The sequence below is a fragment of the Anomaloglossus baeobatrachus genome, chromosome 11 (assembly GCF_048569485.1).
Source record: "Anomaloglossus baeobatrachus isolate aAnoBae1 chromosome 11, aAnoBae1.hap1, whole genome shotgun sequence".
Classification (NCBI taxonomy): Eukaryota; Metazoa; Chordata; class Amphibia; order Anura; family Aromobatidae; genus Anomaloglossus; species Anomaloglossus baeobatrachus.
This window is the reverse complement of record NC_134363.1, coordinates 50,291,620-50,304,552: the sequence shown is the minus strand read 5'-3', so window position 1 is coordinate 50,304,552 and position 12,933 is coordinate 50,291,620. Positions and strand designations below refer to the sequence as shown.

Below are 12,933 nucleotides of genomic sequence, written 5' to 3'. Positions count from 1 at the left end.
CATAAGGGATGGTGAAGGAGACGGCATGTGGCTCCAGCCTTTGTACCTTCAATGGGTACCTCAACCTTAACAACACCGCCGACATAGTGGGGTGAGAAGGGAGAATGCCGGGGACCCCATAGGGGACCTCTTTTCTTCTGTCATACTAAGTATGATAAATCTTTTTTTTTTTTTTTTTTTTCTTTCTATGAGTGGATGTGTGCCTCCTTCCACACAAATAATAAAACTGAGGAGCCCGTGATCCACGGGAGGGTGTATAGGCAGAGGGGAGGGGTTACACTTTTTTTAAAAAAGTGTAATACTTTGTGTGGCCTCCGGAGGCAGAAGCTATACACCCAATTGTCTGGGTCTCCCAATGGAGCGACAAAGAAATCCCCTTGGGTCATTGAGGCAATGACTGATCGCAGAGACTCCATGCAAAAATGCCGCACCCGGACATGCTTGTTGAGAAGCTTGAGATCCAGGATGGGCCGGAAGGTACCGTCCTTTTTTGGAACTAGGAAGAGGTTTGAGTAAAAACCTCTGAACCGTTCTCGAGCAGGAACTGGTACAATCACTCCGTTTGCCTGCAAGGATGCCACGGCCTGTGAGAAGGCAGCGGCCTTGGAGCAGGGGGGAGTTGAGAGAAAAAATCTGTTTGGCGGGCTGGAAGAGAACTCTATCCTGTAGCCGTGAGATATGAGGTCTCTCACCCACTGATCGGAGACTTGCTTTAACCAAGCGTCGCCAAAGTGTGAGAGCCTGCCACCGACTGAGGACGTGGCTGGAGCGGGCCGAGAGTCATGAGGAGGCTGCCTTAGTGGCAGAACCTCCTGCGGACTTCTGCGGATGCGCTTTTGTGCGCCAGTTGGATTTCTGATCCTTAGCGGAGTTAGCGGACGAGGCGGAAGGCTTAGAGGATGACCAGTTGGAGGAACGAAAGGAACGAAACCTCGATTGATTCCTACCCTGGGCGGGTTTCCTGGTCTTGGTTTGTGGCATGGAAGTACTCTTCCCGCCAGTAGCTTCTTTAATGATTTCATCCAGCTGTTCACCAAACAGCTGTGAACCAGCAAAAGGGAGCCCAGCAAGAAACTTCTTGGAAGAAGCATCTGCCTTCCACTCTCGAAGCCACAAGATCCTGCGGATAACAAGAGAATTAGCTGAAGCCACCGCAGTGCGGTGAGCAGCCTCTAGCATGGCAGACATGGCATAGGATGAAAAAGCTGAAGCCTGAGAGGTTAAGGCAACCATCTCAGGCATAGATTCCTTGGTGAGGGAATGCATCTCCTCTAGAGAAGCAGAGATGGCTTTGAGAGCCCACACTGCTGCAAAAGACGGGGAAAACGCGGCCCCCGCAGCTTCATACACAGATTTGGGCAGAAGGTCAATCTGACGGTCAGTGGAATCCTTAAGTGAGGAGCCGTCAGCCACCGACAACGGTCCGGGCTGAGAGTCTAGACACCGGAGGGTCTACCTTTGGGGAGTGAGCCCACTCCTTGACCACCTCAGGTGGAAATGGAAACCGGTCATCAGAACCACGCTTTGGAAAGCGTTTGTCAGGGCAGGCCCTGGGTTTGGTCACAGCGGTCTGAAAACTGGAGTGATTAAAGAACACACTCTTTACTCTTAGGCGAGGTAAACTGATTCTTTTCTGCCAGAGAGGGTTGCTCCTCTGATATAGGCGGATTGAGATCCAGTACAGAATTAATAGAAGCAATCAAGTCACTAAGATCTGAGTCACCCTCAGAGAAATCAATGGGATACATAGCCTCCGAGCCCCCAGTGAGGGCATCCTCCTCATCTTGCGAGTCTGCTCTTGAGACAGAGCCGTGGGATGGGGAGGGGGAGGAAACTCTGCGCCTTCTCTTAGAAGGACGGGGTCTGGGACCTGATGATGAATCCTCTGTGAGCTCTGATGGACGGAGGTCAGAGGATAGGAATCCTCTGTCAAGAGTATTAGAGGCACCCTGTGAGGAGGGCTGATGCATATTCATCTAAGTCCTGGACAAAAGTCCCATGGACTCAGCAAATGACTGGGATATGGACCTAGAAAAGGACTCTACCCAGGCCGGGGGTTCAGTCACAGGTGCAGCAGCAGCCTGAGAGACCACTGGGGGTGAGACTCCAGGCTGTGGCACCGCCAAGTTAGAGCAGGCATCACAGTGTGGATAAGTGCTCGGCTCAGGCAGCAGGAGCTTACAAGCAGTGCATGCAGCATAAAGCTTTGGAACCTTGCTCCTTGTGTGAGACATGCTGCTGGAGTGGGGGCTTTGCAGAGAATGAACCCCAGGGAGAATATACAGAGGTGCACAACCGGAGACCGGCTGTGGCTTACCAGACCACTGGGCGCGGTGTTGTGTGCCCTCCAGATCCCGAACCCGGTCCCCCAGTGCGCAGCACCTCAGCAGAGATGCAGAGTGCAGAATGTCCCAGAGCAGAGTGAACTCTGCGTGAGAAATGGCCGCCGGAGCGAGGAGAGGGGGCGGGACTAGGGGGCGTTCCTATAGGAGAGCGGGAACTGGAGGGCTATAGAGACCTGCAGGGAAGGAGGGACGCCCCAGCAGTGGGGAGTGTCCCTCCCCTGTGTAGAACGGCCGCCGGGAGGAGCCGAGCCTGTCCCTCTGCATGAGTGACATGCGAGGGCAGGAAAACGAAACTAGGCCTCCGGCGAAGCCGGAGCCTAAATTTAAGCGGCGAGGCAGACAAGCAGGCACCATCGGCGCAGTTCTCAGGCAAAAGCTGGAGAACCCGCCGGAAAAGGCAAAATAATCATATGCAGCATACTCTCCCCATACAATAAAGAACCGGGACCCCCCAACACATAAACGTCTCAGGTACTTAGCTGCTGAGACGCAGGGCCAGGTCCCTGGGGATGAGTGCTCCGGTCCAACAGGATCCTCAAGGGGCTGTGGATGGAGATCGGACTCCTGCCAGGCATGGAGACCGTGCTGGCTCCCACTTCAAGCCAGGGCCAGGAGGGATGGTGAAGGAGCGTGGCATGTAAGGCTCCAGCCTTGGAAATCAACCTTAACAACACCGCCGACACAGTGGGGTGAGAAGGGACATGCCGGGAGTCCAGACTTGGACACGCTTTTCTTCAAACTCTTTCCAAAAGTCAAACAAATCAGATGAGAATTCATGTGTGGATGTATGCCTCCTGAACACAAAGCGATAAACTGGCTAGGACTGGTTCTCCAGGGGGTGTATAAGCTCAGAGGGAGGAGCTACACTTTTTAGTGTAGTACTTTGTGTGTCCTCCAGAGGCAGAAGCTAAACACCCATGGTCTGGGTCTCCCATAGGAACGATAAAGAAAAGGGGGGTATTACAGTTTCAGAAGAAGGGAATTTTGTTTACTTACCGTAAATTCCTTTTCTTCTAGCTCCAATTGGGAGACCCAGACAATTGGGTGTATAGCTATGCCTCCGGAGGCCACACAAAGCACTACACCAAAAGTGTAAAGCCCCTCCCCTTCAGCCTATACACCCCCCGTACTGCTACGGGCTCATCAGTTTTGGTGCAAAAGCCAGAAGGAGGAAAAAATTATAAACTGGTTTAAAGTAAATTCAATCCGAAGGAATATCGGAGAACTGAAACCATTTAACATGAACAACATGTGTATACAAAAACAGGGGCGGGTGCTGGGTCTCCCAATTGGAGCTAGAAGAAAAGGAATTTACGGTAAGTAAACAAAATTCCCTTCTTCTTTGTCGCTCCTAATTGGGAGACCCAGACAATTGGGACGTCCAAAAGCAGTCCCTGGGTGGGTAAATAATACCTCATAATAGAGCCGTAACGGCTCCGTCCTACAGGTGGGCAACTGCCGCCTGAAGGACTCGCCTACCTAGGCTGGCATCTGCCGAAGCATAGGTATGCACCTGATAGTGTTTCGTGAAAGTGTGCAGGCTCGACCAGGTAGCTGCCTGACACACCTGCTGAGCCGTAGCCTGGTGTCGCAAGGCCCAGGACGCTCCCACGGCCCTGGTAGAATGGGCCTTCAGTCCTGAGGGAACCGGAAGCCCCGAGGAACGGTAAGCTTCGAGAATTGGTTCCTTGATCCACCGAGCCAGGGTTGATTTGGAAGCTTGTGTCCCTTTACGCTGGCCAGCGACAAGGACAAAGAGTGCATCGGAGCGGCGCAGGGGCGCCGTACGAGAAATGTAGAGTCTGAGTGCTCTCACCAGATCTAACAAGTGCAAATCCTTTTCACATTGGTGAACTGGATGAGGACAAAACGAGGGTAAGGAGATGTCCTGATTGAGATGAAAAGGGGATACCACCTTAGGGAGGAAATCTTGGCGGACGTTGGTTTCCTAGCCTGTCTCATAGTGGCAATGACCTCTTGAGATAATCCTGAAGACGCTAGGATCCAGGACTCAATGGCCACACAGTCAGGTTGAGGGCCGCAGAATTCAGATGGAAAAACGGCCCTTGAGATAGCAAATCTGGTCGGTCTGGCAGTGCCCACGGTTGGCCGACCGTGAGATGCCACAGATCCGGGTACCACGACCTCCTCGGCCAGTCTGGAGCGACGAGGATGGCGCGGCGGCAGTCGGCCCTTATCTGGGCAACAGAGCCAGAGGAGGAAACACATAAGGAAGCTGAAACTGCGACCAATCCTGAACTAAGGCGTCTGCCGCCAGAGCTCTGTGATCTTGAGATCGAGCCATGAATGTTGGGACCTTGTTGTTGTGCCGTGACGCCATTAGGTCGACGTCCGGCATCCCCCAGCGGCAACAGATCTCCTGAAACACGTCCGGGTGAAGGGACCATTCCCCTGCGTCCATGCCCTGGCGACTGAGAAAGTCTGCTTCCCAGTTTTCTACGCCCGGGATGTGAACTGCGGATATGGTGGATGCTGTGGCTTCCACCCACAGCAGAATCCTCCGGACTTCCTGGAAGGCTTGCCGACTGCGTGTCCCACCTTGGTGGTTGATGTAAGCCACCGCTGTGGAGTTGTCCGACTGAATTCGGATCTGCTTGCCTTCCAGCCACTGCTGGAACGCTTTTAGGGCAAGATACACTGCCCTGATCTCCAGAACATTGATCTGAAGTGAGGACTCTTGCTGAGTCCACGTACCCTGAGCCCTGTGGTGGAGAAAAACTGCTCCCCACCCTGACAGGCTCGCGTCCGTCGTGACCACCGCCCAGGATGGGGGTAGGAAGGATTTTCCTTTCGATAATGAGGTGGGAAGAAGCCACCACCGAAGGGAAGCTTTGGTTGCTTGAGAGAGGGAGACGTTCCTGTCTAGGGACGTCGGCCTCCTGTCCCACTTGCGTAGGATGTCCCATTGAAGAGGACGCAGGTGAAACTGCGCGAAAGGGACTGCTTCCATTGCTGCCACCATCTTCCCCAGGAAGTGCATGAGGCGCCTCAAGGGGTGCGACCGACCTTGAAGGAGAGATTGTACCCCTGTGTGTAGTGAACGCTGTTTGTCCAGCGGAAGCTTCACTATCGCTGGAAGAGTATGAAACTTCATGCCAAGATATGTCAGTGATTGGACCGGTGTCAGATTTGACTTTGGAAAATTGATGATCCACCTGAAACTCTGGAGAATCTCCAGAGTAACGTTGAGGCTGTGTTGGCATGCCTCTTGAGAGGGTGCCTTGACCAGCAGATCGTCTAAGTAAGGTATCACTGAGTGACCCTGAGAGTGGAGGACCGCAACTACTGTAGCCATGACCTTGGTGAAAACCCTTGGGGCTGTCGCCAGGCCGAACGGCAGTGCCGCGAACTGAAGGTGTTCGTCTCCTATGGCGAAGCGCAAGAAGCGCTGATGCTCTGGAGCAATTGGTACGTGGAGATAAGCATCCTTGATATCGATCGATGCTAGGAAATCTCCTTGGGACATTGAGGCGATGACGGAGCGGAGGGATTCCATCCGGAACCGCCTGGTCCTTACGTGTTTGTTGAGCAGTTTTAGGTCCAAAACAGGACGGAAGGACCCGTCCTTCTTTGGAACCACAAACAGGTTGGAGTAGAAACCGTGACCCTGTTGCTGAAGAGGAACTGGGACCACCACTCCTTCTGCCTTCAGAATGCCCACCGCCTGCAGAAGAGCCTCGGCTCGCTCGGGAGGCGGAGATGTTCTGAAGAATCGAGTCGGAGGACGAGAGCTGAACTCTATCCTGTAACCGTGAGACAAAATGTCTCTCACCCAACGGTCTTTTACTTGTGGCAGCCAGGTGTCGCAAAAGCGGGAGAGCCTGCCACCGACCGAGGATGCGGTGTGAGGAGGCCGTAAGTCATGAGGAAGCCGCCTTGGTAGCGGCACCTCCGGCGGTCTTTTTAGGGCGTGATTTAGACCGCCATGCGTCGGAGTTCCTCTGATCCTTCTGAGGCCTTTTGGACGAGGAGAATTGGGACCTGCCCGTACCCCGAAAGGACCGAAACCTCGACTGTCCCCTCCTCTGTTGGGGTGTTTTTGGTTTGGCCTGGGGTAAGGATGTTTCCTTTCCCTTGGATTGTTTGATGATTTCATCCAATCTCTCACCAAACAAACGGTCGCCAGAAAATGGCAATCCAGTTAAGCACTTTTTGGAAGCCGAATCTGCCTTCGATTCCCGCAGCCACAAGGCCCTGCGTATTGCCACCGAATTGACGGCTGCAACCGCCGTACGGGTCGCAGAGTCCAGGACAGCATTAATAGCGTAGGACGCAAATGCCGACGTTTGAGAGGTTATGGACGCCACCTGCGGCGCAGACGTACGTGTGAGTGCGTCAATTTGCGCCTGACCAGCTGAGATAGCTTGGAGTGCCCATACGGCTGCGAATGCTGGAGCAAAAGACGCGCCGATAGCTTCATAGATGGATTTCAACCAGAGCTCCATCTGTCTGTCAGTGGCATCCTTGAGTGAAGCTCCATCTTCCACTGCAACTATGGATCTAGCCGCCAGTCTGGAGATTGGAGGATCCACCTTGGGACACTGAGTCCAACCCTTGACCACGTCAGGGGGAAAAGGGTAACGTGTATCTTTAAGGCGCTTGGAAAAACGCTTATCTGGATAAGCTCGGTGTTTCTGGACTGCCTCTCTGAAGTCAGAGTGGTCCAGAAACATACTCTTTGTACGCTTGGGAAACCTGAAACGGAATTTCTCCTGCTGAGAAGCTGACTCCTCCACTGGAGGAGTTGAGGGAGAAATATTCAACATTTCATTGATGGACGCAATAAGATCATTCACTATGGCGTCCCCATCAGGAGTATCAAGGTTGAGAGCGGCTTCAGGATCAGAATCCTGATCAGCTACCTCCGCTTCATCATACAGAGAGTCCTCTCGCTGAGACCCTGAACATTGTGATGATGTCGAGGGAATTTCATAGCGAGCTCGCTTAGTCGGTCTGGGGCTGCGGTCCGTGTCAGAGACCTCACCCTGGGATCCATGAGACACCCCGGGAAGACATTGCTGTTCCCACTGAGGGGGACCAGGGGGCAATGATTGCACAGTGCCCCTGGCTTGAGATGCCGGCCTGGACTGCAAGGCTTCTAATATCTTAGCCATAGTCTCAGAAAGTCTTTCAGTAAAAACTGCAAACTCCGTCCCTGTCACCTGGACAGTGTCAACAGGTGGTTCTCCCTGGGCCACCCTTAGCAGAGGCTCCGGCTGAGAAAGTGCCACAGGGGCCGAGCATTGCACACAATGAGGGTCAGTGGAACCTGCCGGCAGTATAGCCGTACATGCTGCACAGGCAGCATAGTAAGTCTGTGCCATGGCACCCTTGCTATTTGTGGACGACATGCTGTTGTCTCCTCTGAGCAATACAGGAGGGTAAATAGCCACAAATCAACAGTGCACCCTACAGTGTAAAGTATAGACTATAATCATATAAACTATAAATACACTTCTGCACTAGTGGGGCCAGCACCACAGGTGCTGCTTACCGCCTGCGCAAAGCGTTTGTGTGGGCACCAGAATTCCTGCCTGGGTCTCTTTGAGCTTGTCTCTCCTCTCCAGCGTTAGCAGAGCTGAGAGGAATGGCTGCCAGCGTCCTGGGGAGAGGAGGGAGCCGTGGGCGTGACCCAGAAAAGTGCGGGAACTGGTGCCCCACTGTGCAGAGTGAGGGGGGTGGAGTATGCAAAGCATGCTCCAGCCCTCAGTGCTGCCGACCTGTACAGCGTCCCGCCCTTCCCCTGACTGGCAGGGCTGGGGGCGGGAAAAGAATGAGACTAGGCCGCAGAAGCCGGGGACTATAGTTATAAGCGCGGCCGCCGTATAAGCGCGGTCGGCGCGGAAGTCCCCGGCGCACTAACAGTCCCAGCCGCGCCGCAGGGATAACCATGGCAGCGGCGGTCAGCGCGGCAGTCCCCCTACACAAATACACTCAGCGACGCTGAAGTGTATAGTGGCACAAATGCAGCCAGCGCTGCTGTCCCCGGTGCACTAGCACACCCAGCAATGCTGGAGTGTTGCTGTGCGCGGTCCCCACGGGGACACAGAGTACCTCCAAGTAGCAGGGCCATGTCCCTGAACGATACTCGGCTCCTATCCAGCAGGGTCCTCAGGAGCTGTGGATGGAGCACGGTCTCCTGTGCCTGGAGACCGATGGGATCCCACTTCACCCAGAGCCCTAATTGAGGGATGGGGAAGGAAAGCAGCATGTGGGCTCCAGCCTCCGTACCCGCAATGGATACCTCAACCTTAACAACACCGCCGACAAGAGTGGGGTGAGAAGGGAGCATGCTGGGGGCCCTGTTATGGGCCCCCTTTTCTTCCATCCGACATAGTCAGCAGCTGCTGCTGACTAAGCTGTGGAGCTATGCGTGGATGTCTGACCTCCTTCGCACAAAGCATAAAAACTGATGAGCCCGTAGCAGTACGGGGGGTGTATAGGCTGAAGGGGAGGGGCTTTACACTTTTGGTGTAGTGCTTTGTGTGGCCTCCGGAGGCATAGCTATACACCCAATTGTCTGGGTCTCCCAATTAGGAGCGACAAAGAAAATCCCTTTCCTCCAGCTGCAATTTGTTTTTCAAAGAGCTGTGCTTTACTCACTCTCCCACGGTCCATGCTGAGTCCTGCTGTGATGGTTTGCAGCTCGTTGAGAGTGCTGCAGCCAATCGCTGATCTCAGCAGAGTTGATAACACAAGCTGCTCAGTGCCAGATAAGCTCAATGATTAACTGCAGCGTTGCTGCTTTGACAAACTGAGAGCAGCATTGAAGCGGCACTGCTGGACCTGGAGAGGGTGAGTAAAGCAGCGTTATATATATATATATATTATATACATATATACACACACACATATATACATACACATTATATATAATATAGAGAGAGAATATCTTTCTACTCTATATATCTCATATGATAACTAACTCTATACATACACAGTGTGTATATATATATATATATATATATATATATATATATATATATATATATATATATATATATATATATATATATATATATATATATATATATATATATATATATAATCATTTTTTTTATATATTATCCATCTCTATATATGTAAAAAAAAAAAAAATCGTGCAAGAATCCATCTGGGACGCGGAATTAGAGGGGCTGAGTTCCCCCAAATTAATTTTGAGAGGTCCCCTTTTAAAATGATGGCTGGCTGAGCTACATAGACTAAATCAGGCGGCAGAAGACACTCACGGGCTGCTGGCTGAGCAGTAGGTTGCGGAGCTGGGGGTTGGCCCCGGGGTTTTGGGGTCTCAGCATTGCTCCTGCGGGGTTCTGAGGCTGTCCGGGGGCTTGCACTGTAGCTTGCGCTGCCTGCTGAGACGCTTGGTTGGGACCCTGCGGCGCCTGTTGCTGCATTCTGATCTGTAACTGCAAGGAATCATTGAAGTCAGCGAGGACGCCCAGGGGCATGTGCACATGGAGCGGTTTTTATACAATGCAACGTGTAACATCTGCAAAATCCCATTGGGAGCTCACCAGATTCTGCGACCTCTGCTGCTCATCCATCATGGTCACCTGGCTCACAGACGGCATGCCTTGCGTTACCTGCTGCCCGGGCATCTGCAATATGATGGGAGCGAAAACAGAACAGTCGCAAGGTTAGCGACGCTTTGTGATAAACCAGTGCACATGGCGGGACGCACGGGGACGGACGTTACCTGCTGTGGTACAGTCTGGGTCACCGGCAGAGAAACGGGCTGCTTGGATAAGAAGGCCTGAGGGTTGGGCTGGGCAGAGCCTGCGCCCATGGACTGCGCTGCCCCCATCTAAAAAGACAAAATCGGCAGCTATAACACCTTGTCTGGAGGATATGGACCATCAATCCTCTAATCTGGCATCCAATAGTTAATGACTGTAGTATAATCAGGAGCCGCACAACAGCATGTTCACAGAAGGCGCATGTGGTCTGGCAAGTGGGCAGCAGATCACTGTACAATATTAGCGGATCATTTCCATCCTGTTGATTTTCACAGCAGATTTTTCCCTCTTTGAAAAGGAATTTGTCAGCAGGTTTTTTTGGCCATTTAACCCCTTCACCCCCGGCCACTAAAACACCCTAATGACCGGGCCATTTTTTGCAATTCTGACCAGTGTCACTTTGACAGGTTATAACTCTGGAACGCTTCAACGGATCCTGGCGATTCTAAGATTGTTTTTTCGTGACATATTGGACTTCATGTCAGTGGTAAATTTAGGCCGATATTTTTTGCGTTTGTGAAAATTTTGGAAATTTTGCGAAAATTTCGCAATTTTCAAACTTTGAAATTTTATGCCCATAAATCTGAGAGATATGTCACACAAAATAGTTACTAAAATAAACTTTCCCACATGTCTACTTTACATCAGCGCAATTTGACACATTTTTTTTCGTTAGGAAGTTAGGAGGGGTCAAAGTTCATCAGCGATTTCTCATTTTTCCAACAAAATTTACAAAATAATTTTTTTTAGGGACTACATTACATTTGAAGTGACTGAGAGGCCGAGGTGACAGAAAATACTCAAAAGTGACCCCATTCTAAAATCTGCACCCCTCACTCTGCTCAAAACCACATCCAAGAAGTTTATTAACCCTTTAGGTGCTTCACAGGAACCAAAGCAATGTGGAAGGAAAAAAAATGAAAATTTTACTTTTTTAAAAACACAAAAATGTTACTTTAGCCATAAAATTTTCATTTTCACAAGGGAGAAAAGAGAAAGTGCACCCTACAATTTATTATGCATTTTCTCCTGAGTACGCTGATACCCCATATGTGGTAAAGAAGGGAATTTTGTTACTTACCGTAAATTCCTTTTCTTCTAGCTCCTATTGGGAGACCCAGCCGATTGGGTGTATAGCTACTGCCTCCGGAGGCCACACAAAGCATTACACTAAAAAGTGTAAGGCCCCTCCCCTTCTGGCTATACACCCCCCGTGGGAACACGGGATGCTCAGTTTTAGTGCTAAAGCAAGAAGGAGGAAAGCCAATAACTGGTTTAAACAAATTCACTCCGAGTAACATCGGAGAACTGAAAACCGTTCAACATGAACAACGTGTACCCGAAAAAACCAAAAATCCCGAAGGACAACAGGGCGGGTGCTGGGTCTCCCAATAGGAGCTAGAAGAAAAGGAATTTACGGTAAGTAACAAAATTCCCTTCTTCTTCGGCGCTCCATTGGGAGACCCAGACGATTGGGACGTCCAAAAGCAGTCCCTGGGTGGGTAAAGAAATACCTCATGTTAGAGCTGCAAAGACGGCCCTCCCCTACGGGGAGGCAACTGCCGCCTGCAGGACTCTTCTACCTAGGCTGGCGTCCGCCAAAGCATAGGTATGCACCTGATAATGTTTGGTGAAAGTGTGCAGACTCGACCAGGTAGCTGCCTGGCACACCTGTTGAGCCGTAGCCTGGTGTCGTAATGCCCAGGACGCACCCACAGCTCTGGTTGAGTGGGCCTTTAGCCCTGAAGGAACCGGAAGCCCAGCAGAACGGTAGGCTTCAAGAATCGGTTCTTTGATCCATCGAGCCAGGGTGGCTTTGGAAGCCTGCGACCCTTTGCGCTTACCAGCGACAAGGACAAAGAGTGCATCGGCCCGGCGCAGGGGCGCCGTGCGGGAAATGTAGATTCTGAGTGCTCTCACCAGATCTAACAAATGTAAATCCTTCTCATACCGATGAACTGCATGAGGACAAAAGGAAGGCAAGGAGATATCCTGATTAAGATGAAAAGAGGATACCACCTTAGGGAGAAACTCCTGAATGGGGCGCATCACTACCTTGTCCTGGTGGAAGACCAGGAAAGGAGCCTTGGATGACAGTGCTGCTAGCTCAGACACTCTCCGAAGAGATGTGATCGCTACCAGAAAAGCCACTTTCTGTGATAGTCGAGAAAGTGAAACATCTCTCAGAGGCTCGAAGGGCGGCTTCTGGAGGGCAACTAGTACCCTGTTCAGATCCCATGGATCTAACGGCCGCTTGTACGGGGGTACGATATGACAAACCCCCTGCAGGAACGTGCGCACCTTAGAAAGTCGTGCTAGACGCTTCTGAAAAAAGACGGATAGCGCCGAGACTTGCCCTTTAAGGGAGCCGAGCGACAAACCTTTTTCTAACCCAGATTGCAGGAAAGAAAGAAAAGTAGGCAATGCAAATGGCCAGGGGGACACTCCCTGAGCAGAGCACCAGGATAAGAATATCTTCCACGTTCTGTGGTAGATCTTAGCAGACGTGGGCTTCCTAGCCTGTCTCATGGTGGCAACGACCCCTTGGGATAATCCTGAAGACGCTAGGATCCAGGACTCAATGGCCACACAGTCAGGTTCAGGGCCGCAGAATTCCGATGGAAAAACGGCCCTTGGGACAGTAAGTCTGGTCGGTCTGGTAGTGCCCACGGTTGGCCGACCGTGAGATGCCACAGATCCGGGTACCACGACCTCCTCGGCCAGTCTGGGGCGACGAGTATGACGCGGCTGCAATCGGATCTGATCTTGCGTAGCACTCTGGGCAAGAGTGCCAGAGGTGGAAACACGTAAGGGAGCCGGAACTGCGACCA

At 51.7% G+C, this 12,933-nt stretch overlaps 1 protein-coding gene across 3 annotated transcripts in view; it reads right to left on the bottom strand.

The window, feature by feature from the left end:
• The window catches only part of MED25 (mediator complex subunit 25), a 181,264-nt gene that overhangs the window by 19,340 nt on the left and 148,991 nt on the right, over window positions 1-12,933 (bottom strand). For all 3 annotated transcript variants that reach the window (XM_075329202.1, XM_075329204.1, XM_075329203.1), the window contains exons 16-18: window positions 10,063-10,170; window positions 9,881-9,964; window positions 9,596-9,772 (exon numbers count right to left, since the gene is read on the bottom strand). In XM_075329202.1, the coding sequence (XP_075185317.1) occupies window positions 9,596-9,772; window positions 9,881-9,964; window positions 10,063-10,170 (369 nt within the window). The remainder of the gene's footprint in view (window positions 1-9,595; window positions 9,773-9,880; window positions 9,965-10,062; window positions 10,171-12,933) is intronic.